We start from the raw sequence: 27,104 nt of genomic DNA, 5'->3' as shown, positions 1-27,104 counted from the left end.
ACGGAACGCTGAACTGGGAGGTCCTCAAGGTGACAGCCGGCGTGGTGATCTCAGTTTTGGGCTCCGTTGAGGCAACATAGTGTATAATTCTTTTGTTCTATCGATCGAAGTGGGATGAAAAGTGTATTAGATTAGATCACCCACATCTGGGATTGATTCAGACAAGAACGACGCGGAATGTGACTTGAATATTCATAACGTATGGTTCAGTCTTGATTAAATGTGTGGCGCATGCTTGTTCGGATCATAAAAGTGCTGCCTAACGAAAAACAAACAAATCTTGCAAGAAATACTAATTTCAAGTTTAATATGATCATAATTTTGGATTATTTACATTTGTCTCACATAGGCGACTAAAGCAGACCTGCCTGGTGGAACGTGTGATAAGATCACCTACTGGCTGTCGCCCAATCAAATTCGAAGCATATCTACGCATATCACGTATGAAACACATTTATTCACAAAGTATTTCCAGCGAAGCTACTCTGCACGTCGAAGGCGGCTTCAGTGATCGTTGACCAGGCCGGACGTTGAATGCCGTCTTTTGATAAATATTTACTTTCCCTAAGACCTTGCCGAGACAGACAACGGACGACTCGGACTATCATCATTGACTAGACATCTGTTGTTGATTCGCTTTTTTTCAATTATGTTCACAAAGTCCGGAACATAACCCGAAAGATACTGTGTACCTTTCGTTCCTGATCGTTATAATTTTTTCGGCAGAAAATTGTCATGATTTGAATAGTGATAAGCCTCAGCCGATTCAATCGTTTTGAGCGTAAAGCTGTCGTGAATTCGATATTTCAATATTGACTGCCGGGACCACGAAGAAACGTGACGGAATGCCAGTGGATCCAGTGATAACAACAGTGATAGTTGGACGATTGGCGTTAGTTTATGGCGCGAAGTATTCTGCATGTTGTTGGACATTTCAATCGGATTCCGTCATTCGTGGGTTTTGTTAGTCATCTTTCGTGGCTATGGTACGCCCTGTAAATGTCAACATCGTGACATGCTTCAAGATGATAAGAGATAAGTTTAGTTGTGCAGTTGTTCATGTGATGTGTCACCATCGGACAATTCTGTTTTCGGAAATCTTGAGAAAAACATGCACTGAAGCGTAGTCAGGATTTCTATCACGAGGGGGGTGGTTTCACTGTTAAGGGTATCCTTCCGGGTAAATGGCAAACTAAAATTCAGGACAGTTCAATTTCTTCTTTTTATTCTTCTTCTTCTTGGCATAACGTGTACACTGCGACAGGGCCTGCTTCTCCACTTAGTGTTCTTATGAGCATTTTCGTTGAGAGCTTTCATTGCCAATGTTGCCATTTTCGCATTCGTATATCGTATGGCAGGTAAGATGATAACTCTATGCCCAGGGAAGTCAAGTAAATTTCCATTACGAAAAGATCCTGGACCGATCGGGAATCGAACCCAGACATCTTCAACATGGCTTTGCTTTGTAGCTGCGGACTCTACCACTGGTCTAAGAATGGCTAAGGTTCCTTCATTGATCGGAATTTTTTTATTGGATCGGTTATCTGTTAATTCTGCAAAAAAGCACATCAGAAGTTCTTGTAGAGGTTTATTGCAAAATTTCTGATAGATACTTCTTAAAACATTAAATGAATCATCGGAAGAGTGCATTATAGAAAAAAATAATTCTTGGTGGATTTCTTGAAGAATCAGCTGGTGTACTTTTTTGTGCAATCCTTAAATATATGCAATATGTTAAAAATTTCTGAAACAATGGTATTATAAACTCTGCACTTCTTCTCGCAATTCAGGTCTTTTGAATGACATGGCTTGTCAACCAGATAAAACTACTCACCTACACACTCAGTTGAACTAGAGTTACATATTTCTCAGGAGCACATAAATGTACTGACCAGGCTCCAACCAATCCGTCTCTCAGCTCATCGGAATCCTAATGTACTGTGCTAGATAAAGGCTCACGAATTTCTAAAAGCACGCGCAAAGGTGTGGCCCGTTTAAAATTGGAACATACACAAATTGGAATAATTTGGATATAATTCAACAAAATTGAATTATGTTTCAACTCAAATGTTGCATTTCTTGTAAGCTTCAAAGAAAAAATAATAAACAAAAATTCCATCCCTTTTTACATGAAATTGTCGGACTTTTCCCGGAATACGGTCAATTAATTTGCGCACACTATTTTCATCCATATTTTTGACAAGTTCATCAAATTTAGTTTACAGTTCGTCGATGTTTTGGTGATACTTTGATTCGCTCTTAGCTTCCGCTTCATAATAGCCCAAAATATCTTAATTGGGCTCAGTTGGGGTCAATTACGTGGGTATCACCTATCATGAAAAAATCCTTAAATTTCGGCAACATTTGATCAAACAACTTCATGGTACGTAATTTTGCCACATTTTTTCAATTTTGTTCCCTATGTGGTTATCTGAGAATTCAATATCTGAAGTCGAATCCATTGCACGGCAGCTCCGAAATTTTTGGCAAATCGCGGTTTGAACTGTTTGGATTTGAATCAATGGTCCTGACTTTAATCCAGAGCTGACGGTGCACAGTAACTGCTCGACGCTTCCTTTGTGGCTTGCGATCTGTCAAAATAGTTACTTCGTACTTCTTCAGTACGAGCCACTTAGTATTTATTGAAAAGCCTTACACTTTTGTAATTTCTGTTCCTGATCAAGATGGGTTTTCAATTTTTCGAGCTCAATTATTTCCCTTTTTTTTTCTTCCATGAATTTCACAATAGTGCGTTCGAATTAAGCTGCGAAAAAAATCATGTGATGTTATTAATGTAATAGAGCACACATGAACGGTTCAGCTTCTTTATTGGTCCACTAGTCTTTGTAAGAACCAAAGATTTTTGTTCCAATTCTAAGTGGGTCACACCTAAGGCACCCTAAGATGATGTGCTCTCGAGGAGACTCGTCTAATGCGCTGCTCGGCGGTACGGCTCGTCATCGGTATTCAAGTTGTGAAACAATTGCTTAGTAACGAAAAGCCTCTACAAGAATTTTCGCCTCATTATGCATATATGGCCTACATGGTATGGTCGAAAACTCGCGATCCAAGAGTTACAATTTCGATCCTAGTTGAAAACATTTGTAATCACTTCAATTATTGCGCTGAATTTTAAACAGCACATGTGACGGAGCACATGAGACCGCAATGAGACACATCTAAAGAAAAATGAGGTGCACCAAAATAAGTCTAACAATGGCGCTGTACGCTGTACGCCCGTGCGCTTGCAATCAATGAGGCTCCTGCTCCTGAGGCACGTGCACAGTTAACTCTAATTTGAGCTCGACTAATTTTCATTCTTTTACCGAGATCCGCACAGCTGAGCGGTGAGCCACTGAATTTTAACTGACATCAAAAGTCAGCAAATGAGCTTTAACCGAGATTTGCACAGCTGAGATCGGCATTCTGATTTAAGAGTTTATCTCTATACTTACGCTGATATGACCGCCCATAACAAGAATCGGCCCAAAATAATCCAACACTGTGTGGATTGTTCTAAAAAACCATTCAAATCTAACACAATTTTGAAGAATCTTACGATTTGTTTTTTAATTTTAGATGTTTAAACGTGATTCTAGAAGGGTGTTTTCTTCTCTTAAGCTCTATTTTAATTGAAACATATTTGTTTCATAGAGCTCTTAAGGTTATCTCTTAAGCTCTATTTTAATTGAAACATATTTGTGATCAATCCACCCAGCAGTGCAGTGTGAAAATATTTTCTTCTATACTTGCTCAATTCGAGTAGCTATCTGCAGCAAAGGTGTACACACTCAATCTGCTCGGTAAAAATAACTGGGTGTTTGAACTATCAAATAAGTCAGTAAAAAATATGTCAAAAATCGAAAAACACAGTTTTTTTTACTGAAATTTTGCAGAGAGCCTTCTTGTTATATCATATATCGATAAAAGATAAAACATGGTGAAATTTGCTTTTCAATTACGCGTGGCGACAGTTTTCATTTTACTGACTTTTTCGGTAGTTCCAAAACCCAGTGAAATTTTACCGACCCCAGTAATTTAATCTAAGTGTGTAGATGATGATAATTGACAATGTTTCTTCTGAGACACCAACTTTGTACAAACGTTTGTTCACGAGTTACAGAGCATTTTGCGTATAACACTCCTAAAACCATTTTTTTAAAAACTTAACAAAATACTAAAACTACTACAACATGTGTCGAAAGTAATAGTTGTCGGAGTAGCAGAAAAACTTTTTTTTCGCATGTTATCAGCACTCCTTTCAACTTGTACGGAGAGTATTGAAACCAATCTATTTAATCAAAATCTAAAAGAGAACGTGGCTGAAGGTTTGTTAAGTATATTTGAAGGGATTAGCACACCAATTTTTACTTGATGAATAGCAGATATCGACACGATGAGTTAGCTATGAAATCAAACTTATGAAGTCCTAAAATGTAACTTTGGTCATTGATTCAAAAAAAAAAATTAAAATAACTTGATCTTCCTGTTTTGATTTTTGACACTCAACGCACTGTACGCCACTGCATCATATAAATAAAACAACGAAAAAAGATAATATTTAAGTTCTTTTATAGCAGATTTTAATTTTTCTTTTAGTGATACGATTATTCGGAGTGAAAAAAAAAATCGATACTCCGGATAATCGAGTCTGACCTGTACCTTTTTCTAATGTAGTTCTTCATGAAATTCCAAGAGTTCCAACGTAGGAATCAACTGAAATTGCTTCTTAAATACTCCCTGGAGATTTTCCTGATTTTTTTTTCTCAAGACGATTATTTTGATATAACATTAGAAGTTCCTTTGGGATCATTACAAGAATATTTGGACATCATCTATCTAAATCTTCTTCCAAGAGCACCCCAAGAAATTCAAGAAATAGTTCTTTTACTTCAATGTCAACATCAACTGTATATGAACAACATTTTCTTGCGCCATTAATCGAAATGGCATTCAATAAATATTTGGACTCATAAATTAACAGATTTCAAGATGGTGAACGAATCGGTCATCCGATATGCACCTTCTACGTTAATATCAAGATTTCTATCGTTCGATTTGCACTACTGTTCAATCCTGAAAATATCTAAGGAACAGTTTATGAATTCAACGTTAGGGACTGTCCATAAATGACATAGCATTGTTGGGCCAATTTTTGACACTCCCCTCCCCCCATCGTAGCCTATTTTCCCATACCTAGTACATGGTTCGTAGCAAAGTCGTAGACTCCTCCCTCCCCCTAAATTCTACGTCATTTATGGATGGTCCCCTACATGTTGTGGTACGGAAATGAAAGAAAAGGTCAAAATGAACATTCCCGTCCAACCCAGATTTGAACCATCATCCTCGAAGTGCAAATCTTGTATCGACACCTACTCGCATCTGTTAAGCAGCCCCTAGACGACCACATTTTTTTTTATTGTCAATATTTCTTCCTCAATACATGCAACTGCTATCGACTGCCGAGATCAAATTGAGAGGGGAAATATTGACACGCAAAAGAACTTTTAAAATCATGCTGATTGCTGTTTTGAATTAAGTGGAGTCTCGCGTAACTTTTCAAAATGGCCTATTTTATTTTGAGAGGATCTCTATGTTTATTTCTTTCACTCCAATCAAAAAATTAGCCACATAAACCTCTTCTGTTTTTGTATGAATCACTAGCCTTCTATAGTGAAAGCTTATCAAAAGCTTCAGTATTGCACTGTTAATAATCAAAGGAGATCGAGAGAGAGGAGAGAATCCCTCATTGTGTACATTTCTTTCTGAGAAGAACGTGCTTATTTTTACGTTTTTACCATGATTCTTTGTTTGACAGGTGTTATTTTTGAAGGTTATCGAATTTTTTGGGCTATATTAGTCCAAGCGCGTGCTAGAATAAAGACGTAAGTCGCATGATCAATTTCTCTTCATCGATCCTCTCTTTAAAAATGACCATCTGCAAGTTTGTTAGTTTTTTTTTTCATTTCAGACCGCTTTCCAGCGTTGCAATCTTGCGTTCTAAGGTGGAAAAACATTGACAAAATTGCATCTTGTTTCTTTTATCCACTGAAGAGAAATCGATTATGTTTATTGCCTTATTCTAGCACACGCTTGAATTAAGTCGAGAATGATCGAATGTCTCTTTTATATCCTGCAAATAAACAATAAAATAATAAGTTAATCAGTCCACAGTCCGGGAAGCCTCTCTTCTGCTCCTACGGGTTTCCAGTATTTATAGCTCAGAAATCCCGTAGGTACGAACAAGTAAAAGGTACCAGAGTCATATATAATATCACTTGAGATAGGTAGACATGACAGTCACATTTTAGGTTACTTACTAATCGCTACTCTGTCCCTTGGAAACTACTGTTGCACCTTTTTAACCCGTTAACGCCCAAGGTATCTCACAATTGCAATTCAGCTCCGTTTTAGTTACTCATAGTCGTATTCCCATAAATTAAACCTTATTTCATCAAAAAATTTCAAGTCTATGGTGGGGATCCAAAAAAAAATCTTGTGAGTGTGTCGTCCATATCTAGCTGTTCTATAAGTTTATTTTCGAGATAAATCAAATATATTTTCATATAGTTCGACCCATTACAATGTAAACAAGTTGGAAAAAACTGTTAGTGAGGGGTAATTCATAAATAACGTCACGTACAGAAGAGGAAGGAGGGGGTTACAATGAAACGTGACTACCCATATAAAAATTGGAATCCATACAAAAAGTGTGATACAGAAGAAAATTTAGGAGGATGAATATGGCAAAACTTTGCGTGACGTAATTCATGGATGTACCCTGATAAAGAAATTGCAACATAAAGAATAAAAATTTCAGAGGCGAAAGGTGCATGTCAGAACTAAATCATTTAGTGACTTCAATTCAATTTTCTGCTCTACCACGTAAGTAAGATACAGACATACATACATTTCCATACATGTACATGTACAATAATGCACACTTAAACCATTTATACCAAAAACAAAATAAAATCTTACATCAAATATTGTGATTTAGAAAAAAACCTACAGATGTTTCAGAATAGTCTTCAAAAAGATTATATAAAACTTGCCAGCTGATAATGGAAAACTAACTATCAAAATATATTTTCTGGTTCAAGTTATTAGTATACAATGTGACTCTGATCTGACAGTGATCGAAATTTATATTTGGCAATATCAGAATTTCGTTAGTGCTGATCAAAAGTTAGTCCTTCAGTCCAATGACAGTCAAATATTGGACTCCAACTATTACATGTTTTACAGATGTGAATATTTGAAGCCAACATTATTCGGCTAAAACGTTTAAGTTACTGGATCACTGATGCATATAGTCTTATTCACCGATAGAGCCGAATCCACGCGGTCCAAGATTTTTGACACTAGAGCTGGCCAGAATACCTGGGGAGCATACGGAAGCGTGCCCGCTCAAATGTCACAATTCTTGGACCGAGTGAGTTCAGCAAGGAAGGCTCTTTACTGCTACCTCAACGCGTCGCTGGTTCTAAAAAGTAAACAGTCACACAAAACTACGACCAAACAATGGCGAAGGCGCATTTATTACCTGTAATTTTGCGAATAATAATTTTTACTTTTCCACGTTTAAGTCATAAAACTGGTTCTGGACTTAGGTTGGCGGCTATTAAATTTTACTCTCATTTGACAGCCGCCCTTCACCCTTGGAGTTCAGTTCATGGGTTTGTCGTTTTTTTTTCGTTCTTCACTCCCTTCAAAAGATCAAGAGATCTAAATGGTGTCAAGGTTCATCTAAAAATGTAAGGAGCATTGTATCCGAAATAAGCGAATGTTGCTCGAATCGATAGTAAGTATCCATTGTTTTGATCTAGGCAGACCAATTTCTTATTGGTTGTTTCCTTGATTTTTCGCACATAAAAGCAATTCCCAGCTAATATGTTTTTTTTTTGCGAAAATACCTATTTTAGTTGATCATCGTTTTCGAAGATACCAAATTTTTCATCACTGGACTTCAACCATGAGAATGACTTCCGAACTAAGAAGGTTTTAGGCGAATAGCTTTCTTCGGATTTAATCAGTGGACTGATATATAAGCGAATAAAATGTGTGCCCAGTAGTGACATTTAGGTGATGTCCAAAGTAATAAGGTTCCAGGCGAATAGGTCTCATTCAGTTCTCCAACTTTGTCAAAAACACTAACTTTGTATCCAATCTCCAGATTGAGATAAAAGCAAATAATATGTTTGTCGACTAGCGCCACCTTGGGAGAATTTTCCAAACTACTTTGTTTCTGGGCGAATAGATCCCATTCAGTTGAACACTTTTGTCGAAGATACCAATTTCGAGAGTTTGATTTTTTTCAGTCTCATCGCTGGACTGATATAAAAAAAATAAAATATTTGACCACTAGCGCCACCTTGTGAGTGTTTTCCGAACTAATATGGTTTTAGGCGAATAGGATTCATTTAGTTGTTCAACATTGTCCATGACACAAACTTTGTATCTAATCACTTGACTGAGACATTAGCTAATAAAATCTTTGCTTACTAGCGCCACCTTGTGAGTGTTTTCCGAACTAATATGGTTTTAGGCGAATAGGATTCATTTAGTTGTTCAACATTGTCCATGACACAAACTTTGTATCTAATCACTTGACTGAGACATTAGCTAATAAAATCTTTGCTTACTAGCGCCATTTTGTGAGTGTTATAAGGTTTTATGTGACCAAGTATCATTTAGTTGTTCAACATTGTCGAAGACAACAATTTTGTATCTCATAACAGAATTGAGATGCAAGCAAATACAATATTTGCCCACTAGCGCAATCTAGTGAATGATTTCCGAACTAATAAGTTTTCGGGCGAATAGATCTCATTCAGTTAAACACATTTGTCGAAGACGCCAACGTTGTATATCATTACTGAACTGAGATATATACAATCAAAATGTTCGACCACGAGCGCCATCTTTTGAGTGTTTTCCGAACAAATAAGGGTTTAGGTGAATAGTTCTCATTTAGTTGATCAACTTCATCGAAGACACCAATTTTGTATCTCATAACTGGACTAAGAAATAAGCAAATAATTTTTTGGCTCACTAGCGCCATCTTGGGATTTTTTTTCGAATTTATAAGGTTCTATGCGAATAGGTATTATTTAGTTGTTCAACTTTGTCGAAGACACCATTTTTGTATCTCATAACTGGACTAAGATATAAGCAAATAAAGTTTTGGCTCACTAGCGCCATCTTGGGATTTTTTTCCGAATTTATAAGGTTCTATGCGAATAGGTGTTATTTAGTTGTTCAACTTTGTCGAAGACACCATTTTGTATCTCATAACTGGGCTAAGATATAAGCAAATAAAGTTTTGGCTCACTAGCGCCATCTTGGGAGTGTTTTCCGAATTTATAAGGTTCTATGCGAATAGGTATTATTTAGTTATTCAACTTTGTCGAAGACACCAATTTTGTATCTCATCGCTGGATTGAGATATAAACGAAGCAAATATTTGTACACTGGAAAGTTGTTTCATATGTTGCCTATATATGCGACATTTGTTGGCATCCGTGCGCCACCTGGTGAGTCAATTCTGAATTAAAATAGTTACCACGTGAAAGTCAGCAGTCCTGTGATTAACTTTGCAGAAGACAGTTTTCTCCTAAACCTCTTTATTTTCAAGATATTTGCACTACAAGTACTGTCCTATTTATAGGACGCTGGGCGGATATGGGTTAAACTGCGTCACTGTTCTGGGGAAACGAATCATTCAGGGAAGTGGCATTTTAGGAAAAAAGTCACTCCGGGAACTGGCGTTAGGGGAAATGACAAGGAAAACAGCACAATCCTCCGAAATACCCCTTAGAATTCTGCTACGAAATCCGTACTGGAATGGGAATTATTCTTCCAAGAGTTCTTTCGTGCTGGAAACTCTCAAAAAAGTCATTTTGCATTCTTTCCAATGTTCTGCTGCATATCGTACTGATCAAATCATTATAAAGTTCCCCGACTCTTCTTGTTGCAATTCTTAGAGGAACTTACGTAAAAATTTCAGATAGTTGATAAATACATTTTTGAAAAAATCCTCAAAAGAGTTCTCTGAGGATTCCCAGTAGCTCTTCTCTGAGGAATTCTCGCAGTAACCCATGAAAACATGACCGGATTAATCAATGTCAAACAAATTTCTTGAGGCAAACAAATTTCATGATGGAACGGGATCCTATTCTTGGCACTTTTGATTCACTTCGGTAGTGAAGTTTCTTGAAAGCTACTGAGCCCATATTTGCCAACAATATGCATCGTATTGAAGTGCTTCTTACAGCAAAGTTTCATACGATTCGACCGAGGGCAGGGGCAGGGGGGTTGCCAAAGTGAATCATCTGTCAAAGGATACAAACTCTAGTTGAATTAAATGGTATATTACTAAATTTGGTTTTTCATTCATATTCAAGAATTTTCTCCAGGGTTTTTCCAAAGAAAAAAAGGTCGATAATAAAGGATAAGTTTGTTCCTTAGTAAATAATTAACAGCATCGCTAAAAGGTTGTAATAATGTTCAAGATTTAATCTGAGTTCTCTTTTAGTAAATACTCCACGGATTTTACAACTCTCCCGACGTTAAAATATACTGTAATATTTATTTTATGATTCCTGAAAAAATATTGTTTTGACTTCTGCAGGCATTCATGGACATTCATGGAAGAACTTCATAAAAGTTGTCTTGGGAAATCTTCAAAGGAATTATTTGTGAGGGTAACCTTTCAAAGATCACTGAAATAAAAGTGTGAAGAAATCCTGTATAGATAAATTGTGTGATAACAAATGACCTCACTAGATAGGAACTGTATCGAAATTCACATGCCTGTCTCCTCTCCCTACACCTATGAGTAAGCATTTTCCATACATTTACTTTAACCTTTCCAATTTATTTTCCCTTCCAGTAACCGCCGGTTCGCTCGTTGCCTCACAAGGAATTGAAGCCATTCCACCCAAGCTATATGCAAAGCTCCCTTCCAGTAATGTACCACTCCTTTGCCGTAGTAACAAACCCGCCACCAGCTGCAGGTGAGTCATCTCAATCGATATTCCGTCATCCATAATTTGACGAGGAATTTCCATTTTCAGCGTTAGAATTCCCGGCTATTCCAACACCTATGACGTCCACGAGCTTCCCAATGGGATCGAATACTACGGCGAAAGCTTACAGCGTGGCGAGTGCGGGATCATGTTCAACTCGCTTAAGTCCACTAACTTGGGCAAATTCCAGTGTAACATGACCATCGACGGAGAGGTATTCCAACAGTCGATCGTTATCGAAGCCGCCTTGAGTCCGGAACCAACTGATCTGGCTATTGGCGAAGGAACAATCCTCGAACAGGGAGCGTTTGCACCGAATCAAACATTGCGGGTGACTTGCAGTTCCAACAATGCCAATCCCGCTTCCAATCTGACGTGGCTGTTGGACGAAGAGCCTATTGACCCGTCTAACCTTGGCCCCTTGGAAACCAGCGAAAACGTTGACTCCCGAGGAAGGAAGTTAGTATCGGTATCGCAGCAGTTGAACTACTTTATCACACTGAAAGACTATGGGAAGAAGATCATTTGTCGGGCGGAGCATTTCGCGATTCAGAAAGGCTTCTTCCGAGGATTCCTGCCGCTCAATTTCCGATGTAAGTATAGCTGATCGTTCAAAATATTCAAATTTTTCAAAACGTACTCTTCCGTAGTTCAACCCGAGCCAGTGCCAACGATCAATATCGGTGAAACGATGATCAACGTGACAATCAAAGCCAATCCACGCCCCACCACGTCTTGGAAGATAAACGACATGACGGTCGTTGAAGGTCAAAGCTTGGGACCGTACCAAGCCTACATACCCAAAGATTTGGTAAGATCAACTCAAACTTCTGCAAAACATCAACGATCTTCAAATTTCAATTCTCTCAGGGTTTCGGCAACTACTTGGTCCTGCTGAGGATCAACGAGCCAACGAACCAATCGGAGCTGATCGAGCTCACCGCCAGCAACGAGCTGGGATCTCGAGGATACGTGATCAGAGCGCAGAAGATCGAACCAACGGCGCCCGGACGGGGGACCACCACCTTCTGGCTCATCAGTATATGGACTTATCTGTGCTCTGTGATAGTGACCTGTGTGTTGAGAATGCCATGAGCTAAAACAGTTCCTTCATCTTAAGCCGCGAGATGTTTTTCCCTTCTGCGGGCGTTCGAGATCGGTTTTGCTCATTGGTTGAGAGCTCAACCCATGAGCAAAACTAGACTCCTTACGCCGCAGGGGGATTCAGTATTAATTATAGTGTTTCCTACCCGAGAGTTTTGTCCGAAGAGTGGTTTGCGTCGAGAAATGATCTCGAATTTAACGAAGAACGGCACTTACTTTAATTATCGAAGGTAAACGTGATCTCTATAAAGGAGATTTGAATTTATTTATCAATACCTTCGATTTATTGAATATTTAATAAAACCAAATTGCATTTAAATCGCCATGATTACCCAAATTTTCCTAAAGAGTCGGACCAGATTCGAAAATCGGGCTTTGGAAACACTACTTGTAAAAATAACTTCATGAGATATGAATGTCAACAAGAATGTTACTTCATCGTTTATACATTTTCTTCATTTTTTTTCTAGAAACAGTCATAAGTGAACGTTAGTGTAGGATATTTATTTATTGAATATAGAGTATAACAGTGTCGACAAATCCGAGGCAGCCAATAAAGATTTCAGTTGCTTTTCAAACGGGGAAAGAGCAATGCAACATTTGGGAAATGATTTCATTCAGAAAGAAAAATCCTAATGGAATATAGATTTTACTGTTGAGTTAAGTGTGGTCTTTGAAAGATCTATCAAGATCTCGCAAATCACGCTGCGGAACACGTTTTTGTCTCAAGCACCAAAATACCGCTATTTACTTTATTAAGGGTTGCTGAGTCCATTGCCGTTTTCAGAAATATCATGGTACGTCTAGTTTTCGAGATATTGACTGTTGAAAATACAAAATTTGACTCTTTCAGCCAACATGCATGCAAGTTTGCCAGCTTGTACGGCAATTTATTTGCTTAATTTTTCACTAAATTCAAACTTCATGTATAAGTTCATAATATTGTCGATGGTAAAATCTTATTTTTTATGGTGGTTCAGAAAAGTATTGTATTTTGCCATATAAGAGAAACGAAGAATTTTATATGAAGACTGCAACCGTGTTGAAAAAATTCGATTTAAACAAAATTTAATCGTGAAATTTCAACCAAATTGAATCTAAATTAAAAGTTCAAGTCCTATTTAGCATGTTTGGTAGATTATATTACAAACAAGTTTGATAAACTATACTTTAAATTCCATTTAAACATCAATAAAACCAGTGTTTTATATAACTTTGGCGACCTGTAGATAAAAATTGTGACGTGCTGGATCATTTCTGAGAACGGCATCAGATTCAGCGACCCAAAATCTGACAGAGACACAGAATTTGATCCTTGAGACACGCAAAAATGTCGTTTTTGTTACGCTGTGTAATCTATCTTACAGTAGGTATCTCACAAAAAATAATTAATATTGATAGGAAGAAACGCGCCAGGAATTTTACTACGATCTTGACAGAAACTCTTGAATAGTGGCTTCAAAATACGAAAGTTTTAGGAAATTAAGCCATGCGATAAAATTAAGAGAAGAGCATTAGAAATAATAAACTATAGAGGAAGAATGTCGCTGTCGGAACATCTTTTTCTAGCGGAGATAGGCGGGATTATAAGTGTCAACGCAAAAAAGGATGTGGTTTGACACATAGGGGTCATGCACAAATTACGTCACGCTCCAAGGGGGGGGGAGGGGGTCAGGCCAAGCGTGACAAGCATTACAAAATTTTCGGAGGACTCATACAAAAAGTGTGACAAAGGGGGGGGGGGGTCGAAAAAGTTGAAATTTAGCGTGACATAATTTGTGTACCATCCCATATGTACCCGACATGTTTCTGAAGGAGAACAAAGGGAACACCAGTGACATTCGTCCTCTTTAGTTTTTTATCTCTATTAGTAAAGCTTCCCGCATAGAAAAATCCAATTTGCCGTATACTTCAAACAATAAGTTTCCTTTAACGGATAGAGTTAATGTATTACAAACAGTGGCGTTTCTGTTGAACAGTATAGAATCTTGAGCTGTAGAATGTTAACAACTGTTTAAGTCATCTATACTAAATAGTGACAATTTCTGATGGTATCCAGATTTTGTTCAATGATATGATAATGAAAACTCTCGATAAACAGTGGCAAAATAAACTCACCATCTGTGGAATGGTTTACGTTTTTCCACATTCATTTAACCGTTGTTTAACAGTTTCACGAACAGTTATACACGTTTGAAAATTACCACGGCGAGATGAACGAAGCTAATGTTTTAAAAAAGCGGTGTTATGTTTACAGCGCGATTATGAAAAAATAAACAAAATGTATGTTATTTAACTTAATTTGATCGTGATTAAGGTCAAGATATTAGAAAAAAATAATGTAATTTTCACATTGTGTGGAACGGAATGTTCAAATCTACCTAGATGATTTTTTAGCGTGTTTGTCTTTCGTCAATCTGAAAAAAAAAACAAAACAAATACTCGCTGCGAAAACGTTTGGTTATTTCGAGAATAAAAAACATTTCCTGCGGAAATTTCCGATACTATTTGCAATTGGAGTCGAAACAGTTTGTAAGTATAGCTATGGGTATAATCATATCCTAGTTAATTTTAATTTTATCTATTTTTTTCCTTAAATGTGTGTTTCCCAAGTGTTGTGATGCGACTTCAATCGGGGCAAGGAACGATGTTGCTGCCTAACCATCTAAAGTTGTTCCTGCACCAAGCAATGGATTTGCTCGTTGATTTCCAGCAGAAAGCATCTGGGACCAGAATAGTACACCAACAGTGCTGTCCGAATCTGCCATCTCCACTAGCTGCAAGAACTTTGGTAAGACATAGTTCTATTCGAAGTCCGTCAAGCAACCTGCCGGGATCAAGATGGGGATGCTTCATGCTGGAATCGTAGGAATCAAAGCTGAAGAATTGATACCAGCGGAAGGGTAGCTGACTGTCGGATTGAGAGTTACCGGAATATTTTTACCGCTTCAATGCTCCGAATCAGTGTTAAGCAAAATATGATTTTGTCTGTGATATGATATTGAAGCCGGAGGCACCTTGCAGAAAATGTATGACTTAATTGACTAATAATAATACGAAAATAACGACAGTGATTGAATTGGTTAGTTTATTAAAAAAAAAAAAAGAAATAATGTCCCCATCATTTCTAATCCGAAAGATCAGTACAAAGTAGGGTTAAAAAACTATTAAGTACAATAAACTAATAATTACCCATACATTATTCGCATTGCTAGAACATGAATGGTTGGACTGATTCTGAACTATTTGCCTTACCATTAATTGGTAAAAAAATTACCATGATGATAATAAATCTTCGAGCTGTTTAGTAGAATACCTATAAGTAGATGAAAAAACCGAATTTAGTACTATACCATTTAATTCCACTAGAGTTTGTATCCTTTGACAGATACGCGTATTTCGACCTCAACTGTAAGGCCGTCTTCAGTGTCGTGTCTAGTCGAGTCTAGTACACGACACTGAAGACGGCCTTACAGTTGAGGTCGAAATACGCGTATCTGTCAAAGGATACAAACTCTAGTGGAATTAAATGGTATAGTACTAAATTCGGTTTTTTCATCTACTTAAAAAAATTACCGTATATCGACCATCCGGCAAATAGCAAACGAAAAATTTTGTTCGAGAAATTTGGCAATTTTACATGGTTACATAACTTAACCGCCTATTCCCCACATTGTTATTTGTTCAATTACAATTTGCCAGACTGTCAAAACCATTCCCGATAGTGTTGGTTTATTGTAATTTTGGATGTTATCTGAAACTGTTTAGATATTGTCGTAAATTGTTGTGGATAGTTCGGGAAATAGTATTTGTACGGTTTCAGTTTATGCGGGTTATTCTCGACAAATCGTTTGAAGTTAAAATCGTATTGGTCAGCATTGAATCATAGAGCACTAGAATACGAATCAACTAGAGTATTACGTTAAAATGGTGACTTTTATACTGAACAGAATCCATAAATAACTTTATAAGATTCTCTATTAACGGAACAGATCCCTCGATAGATTTGAATTGCAATTTTTCTTGGAGAAACATATTGTCAAAAAGATATTCATATTATTAATAGCTATTTGATTACGAAAAACAACAAATACACATTGAAATAGTGATCTAATGTTGACATTGGATGATATGGCATGGAAGCAATAGTTTTTGTTTGAATAGGATGGTGAATTGTTTAATTTAAGGCAGGCCTGCCCAACGTACGGCCCGCGGGCCGCATCCGTCCCGCGGCCTCATTCTGTGCGGCCCGTGAAGAGTTTGAAGACCCTCCTCATAACTGATCCTCCAACGTAATGTGAGATCATACTAGGGGCTATTTTCAACTAAAGTCAATTTCAAGCTAAAAATTCAGTTAGGTGATTTCTTATATTCTTTTATTCTATTATTTTTTTTCAATAATAACACACGAATCATTGAAAATTTTATTTAAAGTAATTTGAAAAGCATCTTATAAACTTTGAGCTAGACTGGTCTGGGTAAGATAATGACAAATATTAGGTAGATTCATTTCATACAAAATCTTTGGCATGATTCTAACAGAATTCTAGACATTATTTTTAAGAAAAATCGTCCGGATTCTCATAGAGAGAGTTCTCAAAGAATCTTAGTAGAATTCCATAGGTTATCAAGGATTACCAGATCAAATTCGGTGCATAGTTGAAACATCTCGTAAACAGGGGTTTTGCATAATAGTAGGTGAATTTATGATAGAATCCTGAGTAAGACTCTAATAAATTTCTGGAAAATATTCTCAAAAGTCCAGAATTGTGAACATTTCAATGCGTTGTTGTATTTTATAACACTGGTTGTGAAGCCTCGCTTGTCATACACAGCATTTGCGGAGTACGCTTTGAAATTTGACTTAAACGTCTGACCATGCAGACATGCATAACAGGAAATATTTTTGTGACATTTGAAATATTTTTGTATTGCTATTGGATGCTCCAAAACCTGGATATACAAATTCACGGATCAAAGAAATGTTTCAAAGGTGTTCATATCGATTTTAGATAGCAAAAAAGATGTTTAGATAAAAAAAAAAAAATTTGAACATAAGAGGGTTAAAATATCATGCCTTCCAATTACGCCTACGCGTGTTGAAAATTTTCATTTTACTTACTTTTTTGGTAGTCCGTAAACTCAGTATTTTTAACCGACCTCAGTTATCTAATCTAAGTGTGTAATCCTGATAGGATTTCTTGTAGAACCCTAAATAAAATGTTCAGTATAAACCATCATTCAAAAAAATGCTGATTGTTTTTTGTTCTACATAACCAAAACCTAGGAATTGTTTGTGCTCTAAAAAAGTTTGGCCCGCCACACAATTTTATATCTGGGATTTGGCCCGCGGCTCAAAAAGGTTGGGCGAGCCTGATTTAAGGGAACTTCCCGGGACCATGAAATCCCTTGCAATACAGGATTTCCGAGAAACAGAACACTGATTCTCGGGAAACGGGAAATCCTAGCGTGAACTAGACACGGTCCTGTCTTTGCTTTCTGCAATATATGAGCTAACTCGCGTCTTGACTTGAGTTTGAGTGGCTTTTATTAGCCAAATTAACGAATTGAATTGATTTGGGGAAGGCAAACGAGCTGGTTTGTAATCGGTTGGGTGTGTGTGGATTGTGTGTTCGATTCCCACTGCAGTCCGGAAAACTTTTCGTCAGGAACGTATTTCGACTGTGCCACTGGGCGTTGCATGCTAGTCCGTTGTCTAGTATAGTGGACATAACCGTCCACTGGAAGCATCAACGTATCCGTGTCTAATTCTTAAAATATTACGAATATATCCTGTAATCCTGTCAGACATTAGGGGTCATGCACAAATTACGTCACGCTCCAGGGGGGGGTCAAGCCAAGCGTGACAAGCCTTACAAAATTTTTAAAGGGCTCATACAAAAAACGTTTCAAAGGGGGGGGGGAGGGGGTCGAAAAAGTCGAAATTTAGCGTGACATAATTTGTGTACCATCCCTTACACCTAAATAAAAACATCGGAGCAGAAGCTTTGGTGGGCTTCTTAGAATAGAGTTTCCAATTTTCCCGGGATCTGACTTCCCGGGAAACGGGTAACAATATGTACATTTCCCGGGAAATCCTGAAAAACGTGATAATAAAGCATATATTATGCATTTTTCAAAAACAAAACTCCGTATTTCTTGTATATTGTATTTTACCCCCGTAAATTACTGAAAATAAGAACCATTAATTACTCTTTTTTTGAAGTAATTTATTTCTGTTTCCCCACCAAATCTCTTGGCTTCGTTTCGAACAAGAGATTTTAAAACAAAAAAGAGTTTGTTTCAAAATCTTGTGATAAAATATTAAGAGTGATGATCATTCTTGACAAATCACATAAATCATATTTGGCAACATTGAATAAATGTTATCAAGCACTAGAATAATCTTGAAATCTTGAGTAAAACGCAGCTTGAAGAACTGGAGCTTTATTACAAACGTCTTTATTGGATGACGGTTAAGATTGGAATGAAAAAATTACATTACAGTTTATAAGTGGTTGCTGTGATGTAAATCCAGCAGTCAGCGAGTGCTAGATTTCTAACACCTCCTCTCAATCGATGACCCCGATCTTGCTCCTGAGGGATTGGAACCGGGTGACATCTAACGCCTTCGTGAAAAGGTCTGCTTGCTGCTCGGTGGTGCTGATCGGTTTGATCTTAATGGTCCCGGCAGCCACATGGTCCTTGATAAAGTGGTGCTTGATATCCACGTGCTTGATGCGCTTCGATTCAGCATTCTTGGCCAGCCCTATGCAGCCACGGTTGTCTTCGTATATTGGTACAGGGTCCGTCAGCTTCTTGCAGTTGAGGTCTTCTAAAATTCCGAACAACCAGATAGCTTCCGATACGGCTGCACTCAGTGCGACGTATTCGGCCTCGCTTGACGATATGGAGACCGTTGGCTGCTTCCGACTAGCCCAGGATACCGTCGAGCCGTAGACTTTGAACAGGAAACCTGTTACCGACTTCCGATCTTCCGCATCGGATGCCCAGTCGGCGTCCACGTACGAGCGGTCTGCTGTCCTCGACGAGCGGTCTGCTGTCCTCGTTTCTCTTGTAGTGTAGTCCCAGGGTAGCCGTCCCTTCGAGGTATCTGACAACTCGCTTCAGCGCCTGCCAGCCATACACACAGCATTTGATACAACAGTATCCGGTTCAAACGCTTCGACTCGTCGCTTAGCAACCGGGTTTTCATCAACTCGTATGTCAACTCGTCCTCCGGCAAATTTTCAAGGGCTGTCATCAGGGGATCGTAGGACTCCGGGAGGGTCAAACTGAGGGCCGCACAGACGTCGCTTTCTTCTAGTTTTGAACCGGCCACCCGGAGCTGCCGAACGAGTTCCTCAAACTTCAGCAGGTGGGCACGCAACGATGCCCCTTCCTTCAGCTGCAGACGAGCGATTTGCTTCCGCATAACCGTTTGCTTACCTGCCGACTTCTTGGCGAACGTATCTTCGAGAACCTTCCATATTTCCTTGGTTGTAGACTTCTCCCGGATATATCCCAGATACTCGTCGGAGATAGAGCTCACGAGCAGGGACTTCGCCTTACAGTCCATGTTCTTGAACTTGGCTGCTTCCCTGGCTTCTGCTGGAACATCCTTGACGACTGCATCCCACACCTTCGAGGCTTCGAGGTAGACTTGAACGCGGAACTTCCAGGTATCGTAGCCGGTTCCGGAAAACTGCTGGATCCCGTGAACGGCTACTTCCTTCTTGCTCATAACCTCTTGAAATCTTGAGTAAAACGCAGCTTGAAGAACTGGAGCTTTATTACAAACGTCTTTATTGGACGACGGTTAAGATTGGAATTGGAATTGGAAAATTACATTACAGTTTATAAGTGGTTGCTGTGATGTAAATCCAGCAGTCAGCGAGTGCTAGATTTCTAACAAATAAGAACCAACTATATTAATTATATAGAGGGCACAGGAAAGATGGTACCGTAACATCGGGTGTAATTGATCAGAAGGGTGAAATTGATCATCGTAGCACACAATTTTATTTACTCGTAATGGAGCACAGATATTGATGTAAGCTGCAGTAAATGAACGTTGCTTGTCGTAACTATTGTCGAATTGTGTGTTGTGAAGTTTTTTGCGTTAAAGAATGTTTATTACTATGAAAATAACGTAAAATTTCGAAATCATGCACGGTGCAGTATTGACAAACACCTATGAACGTCTATTTATAAGCAAGGATTTGAACATGGTATAAACCTGAAAGTTTGTGAGGATGCTTGAGATATATCCCCGAACCAGGTTCCATCACCAAAATTCTTACCAATTGGCTCATATGGTTGAAATAATTGAATTTCTGTTAGATATCAATGGAAATCCTTAGGAAATTGCATACATTTAGGCGTTTTCAGCGTAATTCTTGAAATTTAACTATTCGTTATTTATATAAATTTTGCATTGTTAAGAATTTTACAAGGATATTCGGATTCAGGGTGCTCAAATTTATCATATAGAGTTGTTTTGGAAACTAACAACAATGGCATTGACAAGTGATCAATTTCACCCCGAAATGAGATCCTCTGATTTTTTATTTTAGAGGTATTTGTTAATACTAAAATGACATTTGTTAGAAAATTTCGGTACATAAGTCGATGAGGCTCACCTTCGTACTTGTTTTCCTGCATTTAGTTATTTGGGATTGTTAACATTATAGAAAACAGACTAGAAGAACCGTGAAAAATGATCAATTTCACCCGAAATTACGGTAAGACATCGAAAGTAATGATAAAATTAAATCTTTGAATTGTTCAGCGAAATACCAATAGGTAAATAGAAAGCATATTTATTATTATATCATTCGGTTCCAACTAGACTCTATATCCTTTGACAGATACGCGTATTTTGACCTTAACTTTAATCGTGTACTCTGTCGAAGTCGAGTCTAGTACACGGCACGTATCTGCTTAAGGATACAAAGTCTATTATAATTGATTGGTATAGTACTAAATTCGGTATTCAATTACTTATAAATTGTGCGATAATTTTTGTTTTAATAAAGGTGGTCAATTCTTTAATTAAATAGAATTTCCCGGGAAATACGGGAATTTCGGGAAACAGAAAACTATTTTCCGGGAAACGGCAATCACGGGAAATCTCATTTCCCGGGTAATAATTCCGGGATTGGAAACTCTATTCTAGAACTTAACGGTTCCAATGGTGAACATGCAGCTATTTAGCTAGATTACACTGAGCCATCTAAGCTTTTCTGACAGAGTCAGACTAATGTAAAATGTAATATGAAGACTGTATGCCAGAAGTAAGCTTCGAACTTATTGCCCATAACTGCATATTTGTAACATTCGACAAAAGTAGGCATTGAGTAAATGGAATACCAAGTGTGCATTTCATGACAGTATGGGAGGAAACCAAAATTTCTAAAAATTACCTGGAACTCAAAAGTGCTTATTTGTGGCTGATATTTTGTACAACTCATATCGCCTACTAGGTGAATAGTCAGAAAATGATTCTGATAGAAATTCCATTGCTTTTACATTACGAGGCCCATTTATAATCTCAATGTGACTGTTATGCGGTTATAATTACCAATGTGACAAAACAACTTGGTTTTTTTTTCAATTTTTCTAGAACAATCTCACAGATTTCAGTAAGTCGATCAAAAGTATTTATCATTTGATGACTCTCCATGGTATTAACTCCATTTTTTCAAAAATGTCGAATGTGACTGTTATGCAGTTATGAGCAGTTAAGTACAAATCTGGAAATTTTAATTATAAATCTTGGTGATGTTTAATTGAATACAGCGTAAGTAAATAAAACATGAATTGAGTACTATGTCATTTACGAAAGGATACACATTCTAGTTGAATTATATGGTATAGTGCATGTAAATTTTAGAAAAAAGGTGAGAGTTTCAATATACTGTAAAAGCCGCGTGTTTCCACCTGTTAGCGACTATTTGAAAGATGATCGTAATAATAATCGTAATAATAATCGTGATAGCTTATTTTTTCACTGATAGAAAATGGCTGTTAATAGAACTAAATAACATCAGAAAGCATACCGTAACTTAAGCCAACAGTTTCCTTGCGTTATCTAGAAAGCGATATAGTAATAATCAAGAATTTAACTCCCATGTAATAACAGCAGGGCAACGATGACGTCGTATCGATGATACTGATGTTTGTTGAAGGTGTTTTCCAAACCCGAAAAAAATCACCATTTATACCGGCGGCGATACCGATTATATACTGGCAACGTCATTGCTCTAAGATGGAAACTGATCTTCGAAGGTAATCTCCTGAGTTTTGTACTTTCTGATTCATATACTGTTTTCCGTGTGATGTCACTATCCAAGGAAGGAACGGCTCGATGATACTGAGTAAACCATAACCTGTAGAGGTGTGCAATACCGCAACGTGTTGCAATGGTGTCACTGGAATATCATGATCCACGATCCACGATTATTGCGGTTTAGTGAACAATGGCATGCTTAAAGATGGAAAAAGGGTTTTTACGTTACCACGCTGTGATTTAGTGATGACAAAATAACTAACGGGAATCTCAAAATGGGCATGTAATGGATGATGGATCAAACTGTTCAACTTCCTAATGAAGAAAGAGTGAAAATAATAGCTATATCGAAATGAGGGAAAATGCTTCTTACCTACGACTTCATACTCCAAACCTTAATGTAAGAAGTTGCTGAAGAAACAAATATCTTTTAGGCTAATTTTGTTTGGGATTCTTGCAGAAGTTAGCAGGACTAAAATCCCACATGGAGCTTAATAATAGAAAACAAATTCATGAAAGTCTCTTCTAATCCACCGTATTGATCTGCTCTCTTCAGCAATTTCTTTTATTAAGGTGTGAAGAATTTTCCACTATGAGATTTTAAATTTTCACTAACAATATTACATATTTTCGTATTTGAAACATATTTCAAAATTTTTCCGTGGTAAATTTTATATAAATTTACATTGTCTCTGGGCAACCTAGAGAAGCTGTGAATATAACAAAACATTATTTTTTTATCGTTAGGGTGATAAAAACGATATGGGAGATTGGATTTTGATACTTTTTTTAATTTGAAATCGCTGAGGTGGAGGTATTATTCCACTGATTTAAATAGTTGTTAATAAAACTGAAAGAAACCTAAAAAGAAGACTTGAGCTTGAGCTTGATTGGCCGCCCGTGGATGCTACTCCAGTATCGCCAGATCAGCTGCACTTACACAAGGAACCAACCGAATGAATGCTTGGGACTAACAGGCATCCTCAGTGTATAAGTGCTGGGATCTTCTATTTTTTAGGCAACAATGGCGCCTGCCACGTCAGAATGCAGACCAATGTGGGGGAAGGGGGAGGAAATGATGTTGCACTTATACTGGCCCACTGTAGACAGTGGAGTCCGACTGCATCTACGCCAGTTCCTGCGGGAGTGAATGGATTGGGGGAAAGGCATGGCAGAGAGGTTTGCTTTTGTGGTTAAGCAGACTGCCTATGTATCAGGCGTAAGGAAAGGCGTGCGCGTGGAAGAATGGAAGCGTTAAGGAAACGGTTTCTTGTCCGTCTCTGGTTATAGCGTTTGCTATGAACGAATAATTTGAGTGTGATAGATTAAGAATGGAAGATAGAACAGGCTTCTGGCACCACAATACTACCCCATGGGAAAAAACGAGCCACTATCTCTGGTTCCTACTGGGAAATGGTTCCCCATGACAGTTCAGTGTTAGTAAACAAATAGTCGTTTAGGGACAAACAATCTAGAATGGCGACACAAATTTCATGAGGGAAATGTGTTTAATACTACTTTATGCTGTTTTAAATAAACACACAGTTGCAAAGGCTCAATATATTTGATTCTGAACGAAAACAATGTTTACACTGAGCCTCGAAAAAAGTTCAACAAAATGTAAAATTATCATTGATACGATTTGGCCAAAGTGAGTAATTACTCTTGAATTTGATGCTCACTTCAAAAACATGGCTACTTAGCAATGGGCTGAGATAGAAGCAAGTGAGGGATATACAACTACAAAGTACGAGGAAAGGGACGGGCCGTCTTGAAAGAAACCTTAAAAGAAGACTGTAGTTAAAGTCTAAAATTTTCTCGCTCTATTCAGGAAACGATAGAATTCGTATTGATCAAGAATTTAATCCGTGGTGATTACCCGCGTGCAACAATGACGTCGTATCGATGATACTTAATCTTGTTGGAGGTGTATTCCAAAACCGAAAAAAAATCACCGTTCATACCGGCGGCGATAACGCTTTTACGTATACTGGAAACGTCATTACTTTAAGATGAAAACTGATCTTCTAAGGTGATCTCCAGATATGCACTGTCTGATTCATATACTGTTTTCCGTGTGATGTCACTATCCAGCGAAGGAATGGGTCGATGATACTGAGAAGCGTATACCTGTGGAGGCGTATATTATTGCAATGGTGTCACTGGAATACCATGATCGTGATTGTGGTTTAGTGAACAATGGCAGGTTAAAGGATCGAAAACGGGTTTTAATATTACCACGCTGTGGTTTAGCGATGACAAGATAACAAGCGGAAATATTAAAATTGGTGTGTAATGGATGAATCAATCAATAAATCAATCAATCAATCAATCAATCAAACTGATCATCGTCCTTATGACGAAATGGTGAAAATTGTAGCTGTGTTAAAATTAGGACATTTGCTCCAATTATACAGGACTGTTTGCATGCAGAATTGAATTCAACCAATTAGAAATAATTGATCATTATTGTTTCATTCCGTATTCAGAAAACTCTAAATTATAAAGTTAACCATAATTTTATCATAATTTATTTTCTAAATTAATATTTGATTAATCTTTTATCTACTTTAATTAATTCGAACAGACAGGTGTTTACACATCAAAAGTAATACCACGATATACGTATTGAAAAACATAACAATGTTTGCATTTAAAAGGTTTTGAAGTTTACATGCGTACACGACGAACACGTGTCAAATGTACAAATTGAAATTGAATCTGCGAAAATAAAACACGTGCTCTGGTGGGGATCGAACCTTCGAAAACAATGTTTACTGGTACCAGTGGGATTGGAACCCACAACACTCAGCTCAGCCATTCTGGATAGCTGCTCGTTTGTCCCTATGGCTATTGATGTCTCATAATTTTGAAGTCCATGAAATATGTACTTGAAAAAAAAAAAATCAAAAATATTTAATGGCACTATATTTCTATAGCAATGTAAATATTACAACGTACAAATTGTACTGAAGTTAGAACTCACAGCATAGAACAAGCTGCGCAAATTGCGTGATGCGATGATTTCAATCTCTCTGTGTTACTCGACGGTATACATTTAGGCGAAATACTTCTAGCGTTTGACGAAGTGTTTCTCTAACGCATGGATGCTATACACTGAGGCAAAAATACTGAATAATTGGATGACAAATAATTATGATTATGTGAAAAAAAATTGTTAAAATTTATAAGTTTGCATGATAATGTTGCTTGGTTGTTTCATTAATATTTTTTAGAGGTCATGTAATGAATGTCTCCAGTAAATTATGGGCCCTATTTTATAAGTCGAGTCGCTCAAAACATACTCGACTGGAGTCACTGTCGATCAAAAATTTCGCTCGACTCAGCTCTGTCACTCGCGTTTATCGACAGTTGTCACTCTATGTGACTGGATTACTATGGGAGTCGACGAATGACATCTGAAATATGCATGCTTACTTTGATCGACAGTGGCTGCAGACGAGTCACATAAATCCGCTCGATTTACAAAATAGACCCCTATATGAAACATCACTTGTTACGAGATAGTAGTATACGATACGAGGCTTGTCGAGTTAGATAATTTCGACGAGAGTTGTAGAAAGCGAGTTCTGCAACGAGTCGCCTACAATTTTTTTTTTTGCAATTTCGTAGAAAACCAATTAAGGGTATCAAAAATCATATCGGGAAGCATTCAAAATTTTTTTGTCAATTTGTGTTGCGTAATGAAAAAAGCGTTGCGTAATAGATATTACCCAACTGATTTCAGTTGCGTAATAGTAGGTTACGGAACAAGTTGCAGAATGACGGTTCACTCCCTGTTACGCGACATGCGTTCTTCCTCTCGTATTTTTCGCTCTCTCACTCTTCGTACATTCTTCCCCAGATACTCGGCCGATTTCTCCTACCTGAGCTAGAAGGAAGAAGCAAAATGTGCTTTGCCATTAAAGTGGACACGTTTCTCACTAGTTTACATCTGTCTGTATGCAAGTAGGCGGGGAAAATTTGTCTATCTATGCTGAGAGCGCTCAGAGCATGGAGAAGCAGAAAACTTTGCTTACATGTGTGGCGCTGGGTACTGCGGTCTGACTCAATATGCTTGTCAAGCGGGAGCCTGATTGTCGGAGCCAAACATTCGAGATTGTGGTTATGTTACTTGTGAGAGAGTAATGTGATCTCGTGAGAAAGCATTGTAATCTCAGAGATAAAAAATATATTTATTTTTGTTGTTTTTTTTTTATATTCCAACAAATTGTTTAAAAGTCTAAATAATATTCAAGGAATATACTTATTTCAACAAAGAGTACCTAACATACACACAAGGATAAATACTTTACATTTCATGCGCAACATTTCAGACTTGTCAGTTGAGTATTTCTTCTCCATGCTTTTGGCCACCCACATAATCCTCAAAATCAAAGCGTTCGAGATGCTGACGCCATCGGTGTTTCCGAAATTGATTATTCAGAATCATCGTATTCGATGTTATTCGGTTTGATGCTATGAATCGAGTATAGACATCTTATTAGCCCACCTTCTTTAATGAGGGGGTATGCTACGGCCGGAATAATAAAACCATCGATAGAAGCTGACATGCTCCTTTCAATTGCTCCTCCGGCAACTATGGAACGAACTCAGCGTTGTAATTCACAAGCACAGTCATATAAAAATGGAATAGATCCACGCACTTCTCGCAGACC

The 27,104-nt window shown here is 37.7% G+C and overlaps 1 protein-coding gene across 2 annotated transcripts in view; it reads left to right on the top strand.

Annotated features, from left to right (window-relative positions):
• Window positions 1–12,733, top strand: part of LOC5563673 (fasciclin-3) — a 34,879-nt gene extending 22,146 nt beyond the window's left edge. For both annotated transcript variants that reach the window (XM_001647929.2, XM_021853601.1), the window contains exons 2-5: window positions 10,895–11,018; window positions 11,079–11,623; window positions 11,681–11,841; window positions 11,901–12,733. In XM_001647929.2, coding sequence (XP_001647979.1) covers window positions 10,895–11,018; window positions 11,079–11,623; window positions 11,681–11,841; window positions 11,901–12,125 — 1,055 coding nt within the window. In that variant the 3' untranslated portion in view covers window positions 12,126–12,733. The remainder of the gene's footprint in view (window positions 1–10,894; window positions 11,019–11,078; window positions 11,624–11,680; window positions 11,842–11,900) is intronic.
• The last annotated feature ends 14,371 nt before the right edge of the window (window positions 12,734–27,104 follow it).

Source organism: Aedes aegypti, chromosome 3 (genome assembly GCF_002204515.2).
Source record: "Aedes aegypti strain LVP_AGWG chromosome 3, AaegL5.0 Primary Assembly, whole genome shotgun sequence".
NCBI lineage: Eukaryota > Metazoa > Arthropoda > Insecta > Diptera > Culicidae > Aedes > Aedes aegypti.
Note: the sequence above shows the minus strand (reverse complement) of the source record. Positions and strands in the feature narration are given on the sequence as shown.